The sequence below is a fragment of the Micromesistius poutassou genome (assembly GCF_964030765.1).
Source record: "Micromesistius poutassou genome assembly, chromosome: 24".
NCBI classification, from domain to species: domain Eukaryota; kingdom Metazoa; phylum Chordata; class Actinopteri; order Gadiformes; family Gadidae; genus Micromesistius; species Micromesistius poutassou.
Window position 1 is genome coordinate 6,298,797 of NC_140294.1, and position 23,994 is coordinate 6,322,790.

Consider the following 23,994-nt stretch of genomic DNA (forward strand, 5'->3'; position numbering starts at 1 on the left):
TGCACCAACTTGTGGTGATATCACAAATTACACCATTTTCTTTGGGGGGAAAAAATGGCGGGAATTTCAGCCGGGGCCTTCTATGGCAGTTCCCGGAAGATAAAAGACCAAGGTAAGAATTAAATCCAAATTTTATGAATGAAACCAGTGTATTTATGTACAACAATGTCTCTGTCTTCATATGGCATTAACATTTGACACATTTTAGTAATAGTAGCAGACTAGGACATCAATAAATGTCACGTCCTTGTTTGAGGACATTGGGACTATGTTATGTTATTAAAGTACCATGTTGTCTTTTTTTTGTGATATCACCACAAGATGGCGCAGGCAGTGTCCCTAAATGTGGCTAATAGGTCAAAGTTTTTAAAAATGGAGTATCACGGTGCAAAGAGGCAAAAAATAATGTCCTCGTATGAGGACACAGGGTCTCAGGAGGATTCACATTTCTTAAAAACTACTCGTTATTACTTAACCGTTCCACTTCAGACTGATAGTAGTTGACCTCAGGATGACACTCAGAAAAAATCAGGCCAATCTGATGTGGCATTTTAGAATAAAACCCCTTTGAACTTCCATATGTCACTGTATTCTATGTACAGTAGGATTCATTTTTTTCGACCCAATGTCCTCGTATGAGGACACTGATTTTTGAGAGAACTACTTATTGTAGAAAGCTGAAAATTTGAATTTACACAAATTGGGCCCTTCTGGTCCCAAACAGCAAATACAGTTTTTTTTATGTTGAGATAATCCCAGTGTCCTCATATGAGGACATCATTTTTTGCAAAAACTACTTCCTGTACAAAGACAAACTTTAGGTATTGTACTTATTAGGTCCTACTTATCCCAGATAGCAAGGAGAAATAAAAAAAATGCACACCAGAAAAAACGCTCGGGTCTCAGGAGGTTAATGGAGAAGGAATGTCCTCGGAGTCACCATAAGCTTCCCACCAACTGTGTACGCTGCTAGAGGATGGTAATCCGTCAGCACATCTGGATCCAGGACAAGAAGGTCTGCACAGGTGTTTTCAACAAGTTCATAGGACCTGTAATGTTCCATGTACCAAGAAGAAAGTTTTTTACAAATGAATGCCACCTCCTCTGCATTGACAAGAATGTTTGCAATCTTATGGAACTCAGGGAGGCCACTGCACTGCCCAGAAGACAAAATCATGCCTGCCGCATACTGTGTCCCATCCAGGTGAACCGTTTTAGACAGGGACACACTGTCTAGATGTGGGTACTTCTTCTGTATTTCATACTTGAGAGATGGATCCAATTCTGAAACCCTGACCACCTTCACATTTTCAACATACAGTTTTGGCTTGAAAAGGATCCCATGTCCAGGTGGTAGGCTATCATTTGCTGATGTTTCGTGGACAGAGTGAGCAGCACATTTTTCCAGTTGCGAGTGTCATGGACAACCTTTTTAAAGTAGCTATGCTTAGCCTCATATCGCATTGTCCATAATTCAATCAAAGGCCCATAGCAGCGAATAAGTTGCGGGTAGTGGTCGATAAAATGATGTTTCGGCCTCAGTCTGAACTCTGGAAAGGTACTGGTGAGCAACTTGCGATGATCGAGTAGTTTATAAGATAAATAACACAGTGCTTCTTCAGAAAGCCTACTTGACACAACAATGTCAAGAATTTCCTTGAGGTCCATTAAAATCACCCAAGCTGGCTCCTGTTCTGGTATCTTGCGTCCAATCACAAAAGGAAGTAAACGAAGCAGTGTCCAGTTTTCATGCCCGTTTCCCCCCACTGTCCCCTTTTCAAAGCTTGCTTTTGGAATTTTGTGGGGCTTGTTTACTTTGTCTTCATACTTGTAGGGAAATGATGTTATGCAGTCATTTAACTCATCAAATGTAATAAAGCGTTTTGAAATCAGATTTTTCAAACATAAGGATAATTCCACAGGGATGACCCCTTCCAAAAGATCATGCAACAGATCTGGAGGAAATCCAGTTATTGGGTGAAAAAACAGGAGATGTTTGCCCAGTACACATTCACTTTTGACCCCCTTAACACTTTTGAGGTTGCCCCCCTGCTTAAGCTCTTCCAGAAACAAGTTATGCTGATCAACACTTCTCAATTGAAAATCATTAACCTCAGTGGTTGCAATTTGGCCCCGACTAATCAAACAAAACCGACAGAAATTTTCAACATTAAAACTTTCAGAAAAGCCAGCAAGACCATGCGCACCGAGGTTGTCAGCACATACACAATACACAGTGCTTTTAACAAACTGGCCCACAACTTCAACAAAAATTCCGGTAACACTTTACAATAACCATAGTTTATAAATGGTAAATAGACCATTTATAAATGGTTAATAGAGCATTTATAAATGGTTAATAGATAGGTTACAAATGTTTAACCATAATTTATAAACAGCTTATAGACCAATTATAAATGGTAAATAGACCATTTATAAATGGTTAATAGACCATTTATAAAAGGTAAACAGATAGTTTACTAATGTTTAACCATCATTTATAAACAGCTTATAGACCAATTATAATGGTAAATAGACCATTTATAAATGGTTAAATAGACCATTTATAATAGGTAAACAGATAGTTTACTAATGTTTAATCATCATTTATAAACAGCAAGACCAATCATAAATGGTAAATAGACCATTTATTAATATTTAACTATCATTTATAATTGGCAAATAGGTAGTTTATTTATGTAAGTTCATAGTTAATTTACCATTAACAAGCAAATAAAGCACTTTGTAAATGGTTAATAATTGGTTTATAATCCATCTATAAACATTACTTAGATGGTTATTGTAAAGTTGCAACATATGTTTGTAATACTTTGTAAATGATTAATAATTGGTTTATAAACCATCTATAAACATTACTTAGATGGTTATTGTAAAGTAGCGACTTATGTTCATAATTAATTCAATGATTAATATGCTGTTTGTACTGTAAATCATCAAGTGACATTTATTTGACTTCTTTTAATGGTGATCTATAACAGAGTGATTATTTTTTGCAAAAGAATAGGGTCTGATCATCGTATTGAACACATTTATGAACAGAGTCAATAACATGAAACACTGTACAACAGATAAGCATGGTGGTAGGTAAAAATGGTGGGATTACAACACAACAATGACAACTGAATTTTAAATTTGATGATTAAATTTGAATTGATGATATAATATTCATGAACACCATCGGAATGTCATGTGTTACCCTCTTGGCATCATTTATTTGTCTATCTGTATTGCTTTGCAATATCATGGAGCAGCCGTCCCAGTGGACCATTATAGTGTTTTTTACCCAGCCATTCATTCCACTCAATCATAATCAGGTGATCTCTTAGTAGATCCTCGGTTCGATTCCCCCGTAGTCTCCCAATGGTCTCCTTGTAGCTCCTCCAGGCCCTCTCAATGTGTTGAGTGTGGCAGCCTGTATCAGCATTGACATACTCAACACTGTGGTTGACTGTATAATGCTTGTATCCAAATTCAGGCAGAGCCCGACGGTAGGCCCGCCACTCATCAGTTAGTATTGTGGATCCCCTCCGAACATGGTGCACAACCAGTGGAATCAGCTCTTGTCTGGTCCGTCTTTCCACCAAGCGGAGAACAGGCATTGTCTTCTGTCCTCTGTGCTTCACACCCAGCATTCCAAACACCCACTTTTTCCGTGTCCACCCACCAACCATTCTTCCACGTCCATACTGTCAAAATATTCAAATAGAACACATATTAGAAATGGTATATTCACATGATAATGTGATACTAATATATGGTAATAATTTTACCATTAAAACCTAAAATAAGACTAATTTAATTTACTTAAATGAGGGTTAGAAAATTATTATAACCCTGTAAGTATGGATTCACCTCACCATTGTATCAGCAAATTCTCGTAGTGCAAATATTTTCTCATGACACATCATTCCCTACTCATACTACTAATGACTGTACATCTGTGTCACCCAAAATTAAAGTGAAATATATTTTTCCTCTTGCCTGGAGTGCTACCTCTCCACCCAGATTGTTTTGGTGTGATTTGCCGTTTTTTTTTTTTTTTTTTGGAGATATCTGTTATGTCTGGCTCCATTCCAATACAATGGAGCTGAAAGGCCCTGGGTTTGTGGCAGAAATTCCCACAGAAATTTTAGGCGTATGCAGGCGCGGCGTTATGGGTGGGCCTAACGGGCCTGGGCCCACCCACTTGTACAACTGGCCCATCCAAAATGACAGGGTTTATAACTGCCACTCGTAACTTCCGACCGGTGAACTCGTACCAGATCGAACTGGTACCACTTCACGGTCGGAAAAATACGAGTTTCCTTGAACGCACCATAACAGTCCTCGTCCCTACGTCACCACATTCACGGCGTCCCTTGGCTGCACAGCAGCCCTGCATGCCGTTCTCTCTCCTCATTGGATAAAAACTGTAGGATACGATAAATGTTTTCTCTTCGGCTCAGAGCAGAGCAGAGTGACTGACAGACCCGTGTTTCAGTCCAAACACTCTATGTAAGTGATTGCTGTCGGAAGATATAACTATTTAAGACTTATATTAACACAAATATATCACTTACTTCTGCTTTAAGACTTATCTGTGCAAACCATTGTGCAAAACCTGTTTGTTGTGACTTTTTGCGTGATAAGATGATTTGCCGAATTATTCTTCCATTCCTGCAGCCTTTTGTCTCAATGTTAACGATGGCAAAACGTCTAGATATTTTATTACTTTATGAAAATAAATGTCTGTGAGTTAAAAAAAAAGAAGTGGGCTACGCATTTCTGATTTGATTTGATTTTGCTTTTCGTGTATTTGGTTAAACACATATACAGCGAGAGCGAGAGAGACGAGGAGAGAGAGAGAGGTCTGCTGGGTGAGCTAGATTAACTTTTAACGGGAGAGAGAGCGGCGCACCGCGCTGTCAAAGCTCGTCTCAGCCATAGGTCTCAGCAGATCGGATGTGTGCTTTCAAGGCAATATAGACACGAACGAGTCATTCAGGAATAATTTTCAACTCTATGTATGTTAGTGTTATTTTTTTCCTAAGTAGTGGCCCGTCCAAAATTGAAATCCTGGCGCCGCGCCTGGGCGTATGGCTCTTTCCACTTACCTTCCTTTTGTGTCTGAAATGGCTTTCATCGATAACCACAAACTCTTTCTGCCCTCCCAGTCTCTGTCCTTTTCTTCTCTTCCTTCTCTCCATTGCCTCAACACAGACATTTCGTAGCTTTTTCGCCATCTTTGACAGTGTTCTTGAACTTCCAGCAATGTCATCTGTCATCATGTCGATTTGTCTCAATCGTAGGCCTTGTGCAAACCTTAAAAATACATAAAATGAAAATGCAAAATTACTAAACAAATTATGTTGCCCATGACTGATTTATAAAATCAATAAAGGTTAAAACATCCATAGGGGTGAATACTTTTTATAGCCATTGTGTGTGTAATATGCTTATTCGGTCCTCTGGCAGAAGTCTGCTAACATTTTTCAAAGTGCAGGACTAAAACATCTGAGGCAACATTTTAGGTCTACTCTGCCACTGGAACAGTCTGCCTGCGGAACAACTGGAAGAGTTGAAATCTTAAAACATAAACGTAAAACCTACATAATTTACTACTATTACTGCTGTTATAGCTTTTAAATTTAACTTTTTATTACATTTTCACAGATTTTATTTTCTCACATTGGTCTCAAATTCTTTGTTTTTGTTGTTTTTATGGTCTACACTTGTTATATTATTATCAACCTATCAGTCATCTATGACTGTGAAGCACTTTGAACTGCAGTAACCTATATGAAAGGTGCTATACAAATACAGTGTTTCCCCCAGTGTATTTTCAGGTTTGGTGGCACCCACCCATATTGGTGCGGTTAGATTCGGTCAGTTTATATTTGCATTAAAATTTTTGTTCACTCAGTATATTCAAGACTTAGAACACGGTGTGCATGAAGTGCAAAATATTATTAAAGCTTCTCTTTGTGATCACTTTGTTGCATGGGCCTGAAAGACTGCGGTGTGGTGGTCTGACCTTATGAGTGTCCGTTACCTCCAAATGAGACACTTCATACGTGAATACATCTCAGACTCTCAGACTTCACAACTAAACCTGTTTCATGACTATGTAAATCTAAATTCTAAACACTTCTCGCTTTGTCTCTGCCGAAGGGGCGTCAGTGTACACTGGCCAGTTTAGAGATGCTTGGGCTAAAGAGCTGTGGAAAAGGGTCTATCTGGTATTCAGAGGTGTTCTATTAATTCTATATATAGACTGAAACAATTTTAAAGCAGAAGTAAGCAGAATATTTGTGTTAATTTAAGTCTTAAATAGTTATATCTTCCGACAGCAATCACTTCTATAGAGTGTTTGGTCTGAAACACGGGTCTGTCAGTCACTCTGCTCTGCTCTGAGCCGAGGAGAAAACTTTTCTCGTATCCTACAGTTTTTATCCAATGAGGAGAGAGAACGGCATGCAGGGCTGTGTGTGCAGCCAAGGGACGCCGTGAATGTGGTGACGTCGGGACGAGGACTGTTATGGTGCGTTCAAGGCAGCCCGTAACTCGTGTTTTTCCGACCTGTGAAGTGGTACCAGTTCGATCTGGTACGAGTTCACGGGTCAGAAGTTACGAGTGGCCGTTATAGTGACTTTCACAGGTAAAACAGGTCGGAAAAACACGAGTGGGTTGCCTGGAACGCTACAAAGTCGTAAGTTGTGACTTGAAGCTGTAATTTACGGTTTCAAAAGCCTGCGTGGAACGCAGCATTAGCCAAAACGACCGGATCGCTTACTTCTGATTTAATTACTACATAGGTTGCACTACTCCAAAATCAAACTCTCCCGTGGGTGACACATGTAATACTGCCGAGGGATCTTTGTCACATATATTTTGGCAATGCCCAGTTATAACTACCTTTTGGGAAAGCATATTTAAATGGTTCTCGAGGCAACTGGGAAGCAGCATTCAGCCTGATTGTAGCCTTGTGACATTTGGCTGCTATGAGACAAGGGCCCTTCCCTCTCACCAAAAACAGGTGTTAAAGGTGGGCATGGTTGTAGCTAAAAAGATTATATTGTTAAATCCCCATCACCTCACTGTTTCAAAAGATGGCTGAACGAGATGCTCTCCATTGTTAAGATGGATCTAATTTGTTGTAATAGACGTCACACACACAAATTTCCAAAAAAATGTAGAGGCCATTCCTAATTGAGCATATGGCCTAAGTACCCAGTTGTTGATTCTTAGACTTCTGGATGCTCTTTCTCCCAGCCTTGTGATGACTACACTGATACCACCCATGTGTCATTTTTTGGGTATGTTTTTGTTTTATTCTGTTTTGTCATGTCATACTTTTATCATGTAGGTAAAGGTAAAGGTACTTTATTTGTCACATATACAGCTAGTACAGTGAAATTCTTTCTCTGCATTTAACCCATCCCTGAGGAGCAGTGGGCAGCCACGGTGCGGCGCCCGGGGACCAACTCCAGATTATGAGCCAGTGCCTTTGGTCAGTGGCGCTGACTGGAGGATTAGGCTAGCTGACGTGTTTGTCACGTGATCAAAATAAAATACTTGAAAAATAAATCAAAAAATAAAAGCACATCTTTCCTGTACATCTCAGAGCGGATCTCCACGAAAACCCTCTGGGATGGTTCTCTAGTTTGAACAGACTGCTTATGCTGATAGCATATGCGACTATATACCGTGACCCACCTCTGGCTTTGGTGTAATAGCACATAGGAAATCTAAATCACAGGCAATGTGATCGTTTCTATTAATATAGATTATATCTATGCAATGTTTAAAACATCCAAATGTTAGTATTATTTCCATACCTATACAAGAACCGCATCCAGCAGAAAAGGCTCATCTTGGATTTGCTGAAGATAGACTTGTGCCGGACTGATTTTGTGACAATGCCATTGCCTTTGTGGTTGGTCCTCTGTTCACAAACCCTATGGAGAACACAGCTAGTTGTGAGTGATACATTGAAATTCAAAGATAAACCATAATTGCTGTGATCTCTGTTTAAGACCTGTGACACCAATCACCACCAAAATGAACATTTTTGAAGGATTAGATAGATAGACAGACAGACAGACAGACAAATAGTAGTCATAATAATATAGATATGGCAGTGAATACATGAATAATAAATAAATAAATAAATAATACTGCTATGCAATCTGGTGCAGATTTTTTAAATTCAACATAGATTGGGTAAATAGATTGAATTCATATAATTGTTGAATAGATAAACAAATATTAGTACTAATAATATAGATAAGGCAGTGAATACATAAAGAATAAATAAATAAATAAACTAATTAATTAATATTGTGATGCAATCTGGTGCAGATAAAGCAAATTCATTAGGTAACTTTACGTTACCAGTTACAGAAATCTCCACGTCTGCAGTTCTTCATTTTCATTTTGTGTTGGCAAATGTTGCATTTCATCTTCTTTTTGAGAAGCTTTCTTTTTTGTAGCCATTGTATAAGTTTCAAGATGTGTTTTCTTTTAGATCTAGAACCTTCAATTAACTCCCTTAGTTCAGTGGCTAAACCGGGCATTTTTTCATTCGAGCTTATTTTTTAGTCTATGGCAAAGACTTGTATCTTTTGCTTGAGCTATTCAGAAGTCCTGTTTGCGCCAAATGTGTGCCATGAGGTCGCAGGTCATAGGCAAAGTGCTGCGTTCAGTATGGTCGGACGTGGGAATTACGTCATCTTAGACCTGGGTGCATTCGAGTAACAAAGTCAGAGGTTGAGGTCAATAAAATTCATAAAAACACATCAAATTTACATTTTTTTCACAGTTTACAGTGTGGGCTGCCATGGTAAAATTACATCATACGACAAACTGGGGGTTAAGAAAGCATACCGGCTGTTATTTTATTTTTCCTACTCGGAAGCCGGAATTTACGACCTCCGAGTTGTACTTGAACGCAGCATATTCTTCATGCAGATTCAGGCCGATTCAGACCCCTCTCTTGCCAACTAATGTTACAGCCTCCTGACCATTAGACATTGTGCATTCAACTTACTCGACTGTTTTTTTTCTGTAAGGTTTTATTTCAGCATGAGGAAAAGACCTTTCACAAGGTCTAGAAAAGTCTTAAAAGACGACAATTTGGCGACACTGCCACCGTCGCCACCGTCGACAGAAAAAACACCGCCAACCGCACCTGACCAATGCATCATGGCGGACGTCGGCAGCATGGTCGGCAGTACTGATGGCAGTAACGCTATCGAAGATGACCAGGATGATTTTTATATTTCTAGCGACACCCTTGATGCTGACAAGAGAGACAAATCTCAGACTGACTGTAAGTTAGCTAATGTTGACCTGTTAGCACGTGGTTTAGCTTGACTAACATTAGCTTGTTAGCTGCTAACGTTAGCAGCTGTAGGCTATTTGTTTCACTGTAAAAGTCCAAAAAGGAGAAAAATGATACTCTGTTTCAAAGTCTGGTTCACACTGTTCCTTGTTAAAGGTAGAGTCTGAAGGTTTATTTGTTGCAGTTGCTTCCCGTATTAGCATATTACTATTTGTGAAAATGCTAATGCAGATTTCACCGTTTTCTCATCATATAGACCACAAATCTGGCCTATGTTATCCTAAAGAGGCTAAACATTCATTATAACACAGTTTCTGATCTGTGAAACCTATATTCTGTTTGTGAAAATGCAATAAAGGCACATTTCACTGTTTTCTCAGCATATAGATCACATTAGACCAGGTCCTGATCAAAACCACTATGCCTAGACTTCACAAATAGAATAAAGGTTTCACAGATCAGAAACTGTGTTTTAATGAATGTTCAGCCTCTTTAGGATGATCTCGGCCAGATTTGAGAAGTCTAGGTACTAGGGGTGTGAACGGTTACAAAAAATTGTAAACGGTTACACGACCCCTTTTTTTTCGTGTACACGGTTAACCGTTTTTTTTTTATTTTTTTTATTTTTAAGTGGACCGCAGTCGCGCTATTGAGAATGAGGAGTCACGTGATTTTTGGGAAGGGGAGGGGAGGGGTTTGAGCCCGTCCGCCATGATGGCATCCACGGCTATCGGTTGCCAGGGGCAACGTTGTCAGAGCGGCATAGAGACATGAGGAAATACGCAACATAGAGACGCAGGAGACATTACGAGATAGAAATAAATGGAGAAGAATAAGGCGAAGGAAAAGGGTCCTAGTGAAAATGCAGAGAACACAAGAAGACATTAGAAACCATTATAGTCAATGTAGCTATTGCTATTCCACTGGATACGGCAGCGGCACGGAACCAAACCGGCACTACTTTGTTTTAAGTTGCCAGTTCGCAGCCGTGTCTCACAACACTTGCACAGCCATTCAGTTTATGATCTTTATTCATTAATTGCGCCGCGGCTGAACTGACGCGGATATTCTCTGTTATTATGTAAGCATAAGCACCGCGGAAACCACTGCTGTCAAAAGACGCTGATCCATCTTCACTGTTGACGAGTTGCTCTAGTTCTACCTCCACGGCCCTGCAGCGGGCAATTATCTGACAAGATTGTCCGTGTGTGGTGTTCCGTCTTGTGTTCGAATCTCATATATTTGTATTTACGATCGGAGAGCAAGAAATGGGCTGAGATTCTCTTTATGTGTGTGGTGTACATCCGACTCAAAAATCACATAAGATTAAAAAATCTTGTAGTGTGGGACAACTGCGTTGTCCATTTAGGGAACCTGACAAACTGTAACCCACATTGAAGCAGTTTTTAACGCAGCAGTTATTTCCAGGCATTGTTAAAACAGTACAGAATTTCAACAACCTCCTCTGCTAGCAGCTACCGTGTCAACAATAACGCAAAGCTCAGCTGCACTCGGAGGGGCGTACCTTCCAACATGGCGGAAAGGGGGGGGGGAGTGAAACTTACGTGTTACATGACGTAATGCACGGTGGTCAGTTACCCAACATTTATCACGTGCATTTCTTAGCGCATTAAAGTGGAACATTTGTAGCTTTATTAATCTCTAAATAAATAGTACATGTTAATTTTGATTTTGATATATATATTTTTTTTTTCGGTTTTCGTTTACTGATTTTTCCTAAACGGTTATGATTTACTAACCGGTTACACGTGTACACGTGTACCCGATCACACCCCTACTAGGTACAGTGGTTTTTGATCTGGACCTGGTTAAATGAGGTCTGTAGATAATCAAACAAAAAAAAAACGGTGAAATCTTCCCTTCAGCATTTTCACAAACAAAATAAACCTTTCACATATACAATAGCGGGTGTCAGGCAAAGGTAATGTCTTAACAAAAATGTCTAAAATGTTTTTACATCAAAAAGTGTCACAAAAACAGACAAATCAGTGTACAACAACAGGTACCTCTCAGACGCACAACTTTTGGTCAATCTGTTCTATTCTGTATGCATGCACTGCACTTCCCTTGTTTATTGTGTGGTCATTCATCTGGTTTTCTTGTTGTTGTGCAGTGCATGCCTATATACGTATGTATGCATGCACTGCATTTGTCTTATTTTTCTATATTGCAATTTATCTCTGTAAGTATGTGTGTGAATGGTACTTAACTGCTGCTACTGTGTCCTACTACTGTCTCCAATGTATGTACTTAACATTTCTAACATGATTTTAGATGCACTCAACATTATTTCTCTCATTTTCAGTCATGAGTCCAACAGCAGCAGTCATGATAAAGAAGTATAAGAAAAGAGAACATCTGCTGAGACTCAAAGTACAGAAATTGAGCAAGGAGATGGCCTCCCTTAGACAAAAACTTGCAGGTAAGTGTGTTTCTTTCTCCTCAAAACTATTTTCTCTCCATACCCAATCCAAATATCAGTATCAGAATCAGTTTTGTTTTTCCTAACGTATGAACACTGCCTCACCTGCAGTGAAGCACATACCGTAAATTCCGGACTATTGAGCGCACCTGAATATAAGCCGCACCAGCTACATTTTAAAAGAAAAGATTTTGTACATATATAGACCGCACCTGAATATAAGACGCAGGTTTTTCATGTTGTAACATGAGATATTTACACAAAAAGACAGTACACGGAAGATGTGTGGAACTATGCAAGTCCGCTCGCTTTTCCTCTGTTTCGGTTACGCTCCTCTCAGCCATGTGCATTTGTTGACAACAAAGCCGGCGAAAAATCAATAAATGGAGCGGATAACGTTACATAACGATGTTATGGCGTGTGTGTTTGTGTAGTCAACTGTCATGAACAAGAGATTACGGAGCGTGTTTGTGTCGCGGTCATAGACTGTAGGTTGCGGTGCAGCAGAGACGAGAGCTGGGACACCGGGGAGGCCGAGTTACACTGATGTTGCAAGTTTGGTTTTCAGCTGTGAGACGCCAGGTGAAGACAGAGAGCTGTCGTTCTCGGCAGTACGGCACCAACACGGCAGTAACATGCCTGTTAGAAAATAAAACACTCAGTGCACCAAACTCAAAACTAGTGTCTTTCTCGGCGCATAATCTTTCCCCACATGTCTGTCTCACCTGCGCTTCCTGCTAGAGCGCCCCCGGAGGCCGTTAGCCAGTAAAAATCTATAAATTAGCCGCATCGTTTTATAGGCCGCAGGGTTCAAAGCGTATGAAAAAAGTAGCGGCTTATAGTCCGGAAATTACGGTAAATTAAATAAGGATACTAGATTAGTAGGAGTGTTGTCACGATACCAACATTTTGGTACCGGTATCGGTACCAACATGTTTTTCGATACTTTTCGGTACTTTTCCACATAAAAAGAGAACCAAAAAATGTCATTATTGGCTTTATTTTAATAGAAAATCTTAGAACTATAACATATCCATCAGTAATCAGTAAATCTAAACAGTTACTGCTGCTGCAGGATTCAATTTCCATCTATATTATTCTGAACTCTTCCTAAATTAAAACATTAGTGGTCTGTTTAAAAATGAATATCAACTTGTTTTCTTTGCATTATTTGAGGTCTGAAAACACTGCATCTTTTTTTGTTATTTTGACCAGTTGTAATGTTTGGGAGAAATTGTTATCAATAGTTTATAGAATGAAACACAAACGTTCATGTTACTCAAACACACACACCTATTGTTTCCCATACATAGACCAAATTGATTCTGCTCCCCCCCATCAACGCAATATCGTTCCGTTAATTCATCTCCGCGTCGCGCTGCTTCGCTGTGTTCACTCACACACTCACACAGAGAGAGAGAGAGAGAGAGACTATGCATGCCAGTGGTGGTGCGCAGTAAAAACGAAACTTATCAACCAGCAGTGTTTGCATTAATTAACGAGTCTGTGGCGGCCGTCTCTCTCGCGCGCGCTGGCACACACACACACACACACACACACACACACACACACACACACACACACACACACACACACACACACACACACACACACACACAGACACACATAAACACAGGCACATGGACAGGTGGCGCTGTAACGGTAATAAAAAAAAAAGCACCTTGCTTAGTTTGTGGCTCAAATTACAATGCGGCGACTTCACGAGGCGACGTCACCGCTGCCGGCGGTGCAAAATGAAAGTACCGGTCCCATCTAAGCGCAGTATAGTACCGTTTTAAATGCGTCAGTACCCTGGTACCACTCTAGTACCGGTATACCGAACAACCCTAATTAGTAGACACGCAGGATAAGGCCGCTCGGGGCGGGATTTGAACCGGGGCCGCCTGCACTATAGCCTCAACACATGGGGCGGGGGCTCTACCAACTGACCTAAACACCGCCCAGATAGTTAAACATTTTGGAAAATTCACCCATTGCCATCATAGCAGTAGGTTCAGAGGTTCAGAGTTGTTTTCGAGGTAAATTCATGCAAAGCCACTGATGTGCATTTCCGTCGGGGGCAGTTTTTCGGCAAGCAGTCTCTTTTCAGCACGATACCAGCTTTGCATTTACCTCGGAAAACAAAGCCGCACGCACACACAAACCCACGTGTGGGCGCTCGTGCATCCAGAATAGGCAGAGTAGTGGACAGTTTCAAGTGAATTAACAGACTCAGCAGTGTGGTGTGTTCCTGCAGGTTGTGTGGAGGTGTGCATGTGTTAATTTGTGATTTAGAAAGTAATGTGAAACAATGGGGTATTTCAATTTTTTTTTATTTTGATTTCAATGTTTCATTCTGTTAACACGGGCCACTCTTTCAACTGATTGTCTGCCTCGCTTGACTAACGCTGCTTTGGAGCGGAACACCTCTGAATGCTGTGTTCACAGACAGCTTGTAAACGGTAGTGATGACATTATTTCAGTAAAGTGGACTAACTATGTCCCAAAAATATGAGTACTCAAATTAGCTTTTTCACGTGTTGTCTGGTGTTTATTTTGTCCACACATGTACACCACCCATGTGCATCCTTGGTGGTTATTATTATTATTATTATTTACACAACACAATTTTCTCTTTTTAGCCCAGGGCAATGTAGTGACAGAGTTATCATCATCTGCACACCCCTCATCCGCCACCTCCTCCTCTTCATCTGCCGACTCCAGCTACTCCTCTTCCTCTTCCTCGTCCTCCTCCTCCTCTTCAGAGGATGAGAGGAAAAGAAGAAAACGGTTCAAAAAGAAAAGGGACAAAAAAAGAGCCACATCGAAAAGGGAAAGAAGAAGAAGAATAAGAAGAAGATGAAGAAAGTGGCAAAAGGAAAGCCATCACTTGGCAGAAGAGGTGAGTCACAGGGACGGTTCATATTTAAAAAAAGTTGTATTGATGTTAGCTTAGAAATCTGAAACATTCATGCTTAGGGATGTAAGTTGTGGTTTGAAATTCATTACCAAAGTGGTTGTACAGTACTCATCTACCACGACCTATCATGTAAAGGAGAAGTTCACAAAAAATACAAAAGAAAAAAACAGCAACATATTTTCCTCTTCCCCAGAGTGATATTAATCCATCAAGATAGTCTCTTAGAGACATCAGCTGTAGAGATGTCTACTATCACCCCAATACATTGGAGTTGAATGGGATTGGGTTTGTGGTGCTCAAAGTGTGAAAATATACATTGAAAAACTCGAAGGCAATGTTTCCTTACAGAAATCATGACCAGGGGTCTCATTTATAAAACTGTGCGTGGGATCGTTACTAAAAGTGTACGTACGCCCAAAAGCCAAGTTTTGCGTGCGCCAGTAAATATTCAGACTTATAAAACCCTGCGTACGCACACTTGCAAGCAAACTTCCCTTTATAAATCACAGAGTTCCTACAAGTGTGCGCAGCTGAATCCGCTTCACGTTCCGCCCTGTACACGCCCTGTTTTAACCCTAGATGGTCAATGCAAACCACCTCATGAATGTGATCTGCATGTCAATGAGCCTGACGTGCTCTTGTTCTGTCGGTGTTGTGAATTAGCTGCAGGTGTGAAAGTGGCGACGTGACGTGTTGCTGCAGCTGTTAACGGCGTCAGCGGCTCAGAGCGCAAGCGGTGTTGTTTTGGTGCACTGCCTCTCACATGCTGGACCCGGTTCGGCACATAGTTACAACAATGACAACAGTTTTAATCTGAAACGAGTTATTAACCATTCATCATGGTCTCCCTCTCCCTCCTTTCTCCTCCAGCGGTGCCGTGGAGCAGAATTACGCACGGGGCTCACCGCTGTATTATTTACAGTAATTAGACTGATCGATAAAACTTTGAATAATTAGCAGAATCAGTTACATTCTGAGGAATGATCAAACATGACACTTCTCTTGATAACAAGAAAATAGAATGTAACAATTATGGGAACGATTACTGGATTTTTTTCCCCCAGGGTTTGAGATTTAATTGATTCTCGATCATATGTTCACACAGTAGGAACATATAGTTATTTACACCATGTATTTATCCCATGCAGCCGCGGCGTCCTCTCCTCCTCCTGCGCTCTGGGAGTGGACAATATGACGGAGAGACGGTGGTGATTAAATATAGAGAAGGAATTTTGATTTTGAATTTTAAGTTAGATTCTAAGAAGATGTTTCTGAAACACCAGTCCGATGCAAAATAAGGGCGCTGTTGAATTAAATCACCGTGGCAACATGGATCTAACGCATACGGGTTGAAATTAAATGTGTGACGCCGATAATAAAAACATAATCGTTCTTCTCAATCATCATTTCCTGAGTCTGACTTCAGTTCACCACCACACCGTCTGTGTCGCCAATTCCCCTTTTCCTCCAAACCAGCGTATGCATGGCTCAGAGTTTGCTTAGAGCTGCGCACATTCTCCCGTCAAGTTTGTTTTTTATAGATCACAACCTTGGCGTGAAAAGTCACGTACGCCACTTTCAGCCCCGTTTTGTGCGTACGCAACGGTTATAAATGAGACCCCTGGTAATTGAAGATTATCCACAGTCACTATTTTCTAGGGATGCACCGAAATGAAAATTTGTGGCCAAAGTTGAATAAAATTAAACACTTGGCCGAATGGGGTCATTCCTATGTTCCCACAGCCCTATGTTCCCTCATTTCTAACTTTTGTTGTCACTGAAAATCAGGCCCTATGTTCCCACAGCCCTTTGGTCCCACCATTGGTTGGGTTTAGGCAATGAAGAAAGGAGTCAAGTCAAGAGTCAAGAGATCTTTATTGTCCCCGGAGGGCAATTTGTAGTGCAGCCAGCAGCATAAGACAACAGTAAAAACCAAGTACAACAGTGACACAACATACGCTAATAATAGAAATAGCAATAAAATACATACACAGGACAACAATGAACAATAGTTAATAAAATAGATAAAACAACCAATAAAGTGCAACCATGCCATCCTGGAAGAAACAGGATTTAAAGTGACCACAGTGCTGTCAATTGTTAAGAAGGCCAATGGCCACTGGAACCCAGGTATTTTTAAAGACCGGGTAAACCAAGAATAATTATGGGTTTTGAGTTTATAATACCACAGGAAAATATATTATTAACCACCCTGCCAAATTTGAAGGACTAAAAAAATCGCGAAGTATATAAAATTATGCTTCAAAGTTGATGAAAAATGAGCAGTAATCCCTGGCTCAGGATGGTGGGGGCGTGTGCGCTGCAGGCCAGGAAACCACGCCCATCACCGGAGAGGTCCGGAAACTTAAATAAAGTAAACGAACCGTTAACGTTACGTTTCCCACTGTGGCATCCAGGGAAGATGCACCAACGAGGTTGAAGAGGCATAACGGGCAAGCTAGCTGCAAACTGACAATTCAAACCAGACTCGTGAGCGGTAAAACCATAGACGGGTGAAACCACAGAATGCTAGTGCGCGGTTAATGTATTTATACCTAGAGGGCAGCAGGGGGCGGGTCTACATCGGGCGACCGCTTTACGTAAAGCGGTCGCCCGATGTAGACCCGCCCATTTTAAACCTGCACACAGAACATTCTCTGAGGCCTAGCTCCTCAAGGAAATGATGAATGGGAAAAATATTTTTTACATGTTTTGAGGGACACATTTAAGGCCTAATTAATATGATAAGAAGAAAAATACTGAATTTGGTTTACCCGGTCTTTAAATCTGTTGGTCCTGCATCTTGGCACATGAAATCTGCGTCTGGATGGGAGCAGTTTAAATTCAGGTGCCAAGGGATGGCTAGGGTCGGTCAGGACGAGTCTGGCTTTATTCAGGGCCCTAGTTTTGTACAGCAAGGAAATGTCTTTCAGTGGAGCACCAACAATTTTACTGCACACTCTGACTATGCCCTGAAGTCTGTTGCGGTTCTTCAGGTTAATTGACCCAAACCAGCAAATAAAAGCAAAAGTCAGGACAGATTCGATAAAACAAGAATAAAACATTTCCATGAATTTAGAGTCCATGTTTATGTTCCTGAGCTTGCGGAGAAAGTACATGCGCTGGTTGGCCTTTTTACACACTGCATCAATCTGATGCTCAAAGGACAGCCTGTCATCAATTACTGTCCCCAAATATTTATACTGCTGGACAGATTCTACAGCTTGGTCGTTGATCGACAGGGGGGCAGTGGCTGGGCGGGACTTCCTAAAATCAATGGAGTTGGTTAAGTTTAGTAAAAATACCAGGTAGAGGCTAGACAGGCCAGATAGAGAGAGTCCAGATAGGTAGAGAGAGTCCAGAGGGAACATAGGGCTGAGGGAACATAGGGCTGTGGGAACATAGGCACGCTCCCGGCCGAACACTGAATGCGGTTAAAATTAGCAGTGCGCATTTGTTGCACGTCTTATAATTTATTTGTTTATATTTGATTTTACTTGTAAGCACATTTTGTATGATATAAAATGAAAGGTTTATCATCATTTACATATCATGCTGACTTGTATCATCAGACATGCCCTGTGATTTTCAGCTTAAATATGAAAGGAGGCTGACCATCACAGTACAGGTCTGTTCTGGAGTTTGTTTCAGGGAGCAGGCTCAACAAACTCAAGTCAAATCCCTAGCTCAGGGTTCACTGAGCCTGAGCTGTCTATGCCGTATATGAAAAAAGATGTGCATCAAATGTGCGCCACTACGGCTTTTGAGTTTTGTGTGCGAAAGACAGTGGCTCACAGGCACACAAGTACCTTGTGCATGTTTCTGTGTCCTAGCGCATTGACCTACAGGCGCACACAGAGACCGAGAAATACAGTTGGACATATGTAAACTTGCAGAACTCAGTCGAGGGCTGAAGAAAGTTTCCTGAAGCCACACTGCCGACATTTGCCGCCAGGTCACTGCGTCACTTCACATTATTTGATTGTGTCATTAAAACATGCCGCTAATATTTGCCCTTGCTTTTCACTCATTCCACGGAAGGCCAAATGTGGCTTCTTTCTTTTTTTTTTTTCAATATTCGGCTAAATATATTCGGTGCATCCCTACATCTACCAAAGATGACAGTCATACTAGTTTTCAATGAGACTGTTCATGAGGTTTGTGGATTATCTTGAGTAACCATGTTTTTATATTTGGAACAAGATGTTCCAATTCTTGGGGTATTGAACTAATTAGTTTTAGTACTGAATTAGATTACTGCTGTAGCAAGCATAGCAGCTAGATATGCATACGAATACATAAATTAACTTTATGCACAGCTACACTACTTCCTGAAATAAGCCAGCTCGTTTAATTCCTGTTTTACATTATTGGACCAACTGATTAATCCAGGTGTGTCTGACCACTGTGACTACTCAGACACACCTGGATTAATCAATTGGTCCAATAATGTAGGACAGGAATTAAACGAGCTGGCTTATTTCAGTAGTGTAGCTGTGCATAAAGTGAATTGAGATGTTCCAGACAGTACTTGTGCACTACCTTGTGATTTGTTGATTGACCAGTTAATCCTTATTAATTCACTCTTCTCTTACTTTTGCAGCCTGTCGTCCCACGGAGATCATTGCCAGATACAAGAGGGTGTTGAGGGCATACAACAGTGGAAAAAAATTGGGCGAAGCATGTACATTCGCTGGTGTAACGGAGCTGACAGTGAGATGTAAAGCGGCAATCCCGGAGCTTGCCATAGCTTGCCCAGATAAATTTGATAAACTACTGGCAGGATTCTGTAAAAGAGATAAAATTGCAGACTTTGTCAGCAAATGTGAACACATGATTAAAAATGACGCAGAAGTCAGGGCAAAAATAGCCAAAAATAAAGCAGTGGGTAAGCTCATACCATACAACAAGAGGGAGAAGAAGTAATTGGTTGAGCAGTTGGCTCCCATGATTTGGAAGTTACACATGTTATAATCACTTCTAGTGTGTCTTTTAAACTGTTTTTCCTGTTTGTTTTTTTCAGTCCTGTTGTTTTATGAGTAACACTTGCACTGAGAAACACCAGGCTTCAGTGGGCCAGGGTAAACAGCTTGTATGTTTGTTGTTTTGTTTTAGCTGTAAACATTGAAGCTGAAGCGTTTACATGTCTGCATCGTATGCAGTCACAGTTATAGTTGGTGTGTGAGAGCAGACACGTTACAGTTACAGAGTGTGTTAAGGAAAGCAAAAAAACTGGAAGAAAAGATTCCACTCAACTTAAAGGGATAGTTCACCCAAAATTGAAATTTCACTCATTATCTACTCACCCTCATGTCGACTAAGGGCTGGGAGAAGTTTCAGAGTCCTCCGTGGCTTCTCTGAGTTACAGGGGGTCTGTAACTCCCCCTACAGTCCCCTCAGTTACAGGGGGTCTATAACTCCCCCTGTAACTCAGAGAAGCCACGGAGGACTCTGAAACTTCTCCCAGCCCTTAGTCGACATGAGGGTGAGTAGATAATGAGTGAAATTTCAATTTTGGGTGAACTATCCCTTTAATGTGACCAAAGCTGTTTCACTGACAGCAGATGAAACGCAGCCTCCAGCTAACTGCTAACATCCTTTCTCAGCCCGACCTGACAGGAGGGAGGGAGGGGGGGGGGGGGCATCTGAAGTCCAGGTTGTACCTTTATCATGCCACTAAATATTTTTAAAATAATGTGGTGGCTACTGCAGTTTTGTAATAAAGGTTTTATTGATAATCTGTTGTCTCTCTCTTTCTATTCTTTCTCTTTCTTTCTATAGGTGGTTTATAAACCAATTATTAATCATTTACAAAGTATTACGAACATATGTTGCAACTTTACAATAACCATCTAAGTAATGTTTATAGATGGTTTATAAACCAAATATTAATCATTTACAAAGTATGTTGCAACTTTACAATAACCATCTAAGTAATGTTTATAGATGGTTTATAAACCAATTATTAATCATTTACAAAGTATGTTGCAACTTTACAATAACCATCGAAGTAATGTTTATAGATGGTTTATAAACCAATTATTAACCATTTACAATGTGCTACTTACACACATTTTAATCTTTATACATGTTTTGCAACCAATATTTGAACTCTATATAAACATTTAATAAATAGTCCCTTAATAATTAATAAACATTATTAATCATAATTTAATTGCTTGTTAATGGTAAATTAACTATTAACTTACATAAATAAACTATCTGTTTGCCAATTATAAATTATGGTTAAATATTAATAAACTATCTGTTTATTTTTTATAAATGGTCTATTAACCATTTATAAATGGTCTATTTACCATTTATAATTGGTCTATATGCTGTTTATAAATGATGGTTGAACATGAGTAAACTATCTGTTTACCTTTTATAAATTGTCTATTTACCATTTATAATTGGTCTATAAGCTGTTTATAAATGATGATTTAACATTAGTAAACTATATGTTTACCATTTATAAATGGTCTATTAACCATTTATAAATGGTCTATTTACCATTTATAAACTATGGTTATTGTAAAGTGTTACCAAAATTCCCTCTTGTTCTAGGCACTTTATATCTTTAAGCAATGGCTCAAGAAACTTTTCATAACCATATTTTTTTATGTCTACACTTTTACCCAAGACAGCCAACTGAATTGAAGTGAGACTCGATCTGAACCTGGCTGGTAAATTTAGAACCACCCAATATACTGCCGTAATCTTATGAAGTTTTCTAGAGGTCCCCAATGGATTACACACTTCAAATTCATCAATGTATAATCCCAAACTGATACAAGTGTTTTGTTCTCCCAGTAGCTTATTCTCCTTGTAATACTTGCCGTCTTGAAAAGACTTAAAGTGCCCAGATAAAGCTTCTTGATTAAATACAATTTTGTCAAAAAAATCTGTACACCCAAGTAAAGTCTCAAGTACCTTAGTGACAGATATATATACAAAAGAGTTTTTATGGGCTGTGTTGTACAGATATTCTGTGGGTTCGATAACGGGAAAGTGCCCTTTGAAGTATATATTCCTTCTGTGATCTGTAGATAGGGAACCTTTCTCTGATATTGTTAAAAGGAGTGGATTAGTTTGAGCTATAGCACTTGAAATTTCTTGCAAAACACAATCATTTACTTCAATTTTATGTTTAGAAAGGATCTCTTTGACACTGTTGAAAGTTTGAGTGTTAGAGAAAGACAGCAGGTTATGCAAATGTTCTACAATCTTTTGTGTTGCACTTCGAGAAACGTGCAACACAGTTTGCATAGACAAAAAGAGAGAGGCTAATTTGTGCTCAAGTGTCTCACTATCTACATCCTCCACAGTATCTACAACCTCATTTAGTCCCACAACATCATGAGCTGATGTCCCTGCTTCACTATCAGCTTGTTCACCATCAATTATCTCATCTTCAGTAACAGTTCTTTGTATTGTTCGGAAATCCTTAAGTGTCCAGTTTTTATGGTTTCGACTTTTGTGAGAACTGAAGGTTGGGCGAGTGTTTGTTTTAAAGGTACACCTTAGAAAGGGACATTGTACAGTTTCTCTGTTCTTTAAATGATGTCCGAGATGGTTCCAAAACGTTTTTTCACTGCAAATCTCTTTAAAATCACACAACTCGCAGTGAAATGTTACACACTCCTGGATTTTCACTGACGCGTGTGATCTCGAGAGGTGTGATCTCAATGATCCAAGTGTTTTAAATACACAAACACAGTTGGTGTGTGTGCAAGGCCAGTGTGCACCTCGACCGTGGCGAAGGCGAAGATGTTTCAAGAGGGTCACTTGACTGGAGCTGGAGAATTTACAAAGCCGGCACTGCATGGAATCCACCACTGAAGCATGGAATCCACCACTGAAACACAAGAGACACAAATAGCATGAATAGCATTTTCACAACAGCCTTTGTAATTTAAGATAAAATACTGATATGAAAAACTTAAAAGTTAGTCTGATAATAATTATTGCAACAACACCAAGCTGTACTGGCCTGAAAGCCAACTGCAACAGCCATTATATAAAACAACCATACATAACACAGAAGGAATCCCTTGTTGCAGGAGCTAAATAGCCTACATCAACAAGCCAAAAATAGAGACAAGAAAAAAGTCTATTGGGAATTGTCTTTCATTCATGAATATAATCTGTAAATTAATTTTAAAATGTAAATTTGATTTTAAATTATAACTAGGCCTATGACAAGCAACAAAAATGCAAACATGAATTCAAACATTTGTTTTTAAAAACACCAACCATAACCATGTTATAACTTCATAAAATAAAACAACATTTAAAATAATGCATTCTGATCGGTACATTGTAAAACATTATTGATGTAAATGTGGTGATTTCTGTACAGCGCTGCTCCTCTCCTCCTTCACACAGCTTTAACTTACTCTTGATTCAAACTAATGCAGCTGCCCAATTGTTAGATTACACCAGTGTTGGGAAAATCAGTCTGTCTAGCTACTTGACCAGAGAAAATGAGACGGAGAGGTGATAAATTCTATCAGCACGAGGGCCTCGGATTTATTAAGTAAAATGGTAAAAGTGATACAGGTACATAAAGCGTGAGAGATCGAATATTTCTAAGTCCCTATCAGCGCTGAGGTCGTCTGGAGCTTCGCCTCCTTGGAAGTTCTGTTTCAGAAGAGTGGGAGATGATCTGTGTGGTATAGTCTTATGCTATGTTTCTCCTCCTATCGAGGTGTGTGTGCTTAAAGTGGATGTTTGTGTTTGTGTGTGTCTCCGCGCGCACATCTTGACCTTGTGTCTCTGCTTACCGATACATTTTATGAGTACCCAGTGTTCCTCCTGATCAGGTGCGAGGGGTTCTCAAGGAGTATCTTGGGAGTTATGGGTGCCATGCTATCAGTAGACTGGCTCCAGGGTTTGCGAATGTGTGGTGCATTGTCTGAGTCTCTAGCATCTCTCCATGTTGGGACATCCGGCCTCCGGCTCAGGCCTTGACCTGAAGAATAGCTGGTTATGTGTGTGCTAGTTTAGAACACGGGTTAACTATATTCGTAATGTACGTATCATGTGGTGTGTTCATAATGTACATATCATGTGGTGTGCTCATTGGGCTGTTTGTTCCATCAACCTGGAGGGTGGTCGGTGACTCATGTGTTGGCTCAGATAAGGGTTAGCGGTGTGATGTGTTGCTATAGTGTGTCGTGCTCATCGGGTTATTTTGCCCATCACCAGTGAGACCAACAGCCTATCTCCTAAAAAAGAATCGAGCAACCCGGCGACAAACCTCTAAAAACCTGCGGATGAGTTAAT

The 23,994-nt window shown here is 40.1% G+C and overlaps 1 protein-coding gene across 1 annotated transcript; it reads right to left on the reverse strand.

The window, feature by feature from the left end:
- Positions 1-3,239: 3,239 nt before the first annotated feature.
- On the reverse strand, positions 3,240-12,576 carry LOC311369806 (uncharacterized protein; the record flags this gene model as incomplete). Its single annotated transcript, XM_084487995.1, has 5 exons — positions 3,240-3,707; positions 5,115-5,322; positions 7,839-7,958; positions 9,191-9,301; positions 12,512-12,576. The coding sequence occupies 5 exons, from the start codon at positions 12,574-12,576 to the stop codon at positions 3,240-3,242; spliced, it is 972 nt and encodes a 323-aa protein (XP_084344121.1).
- Between the last annotated feature and the right edge of the window lie 11,418 nt (positions 12,577-23,994).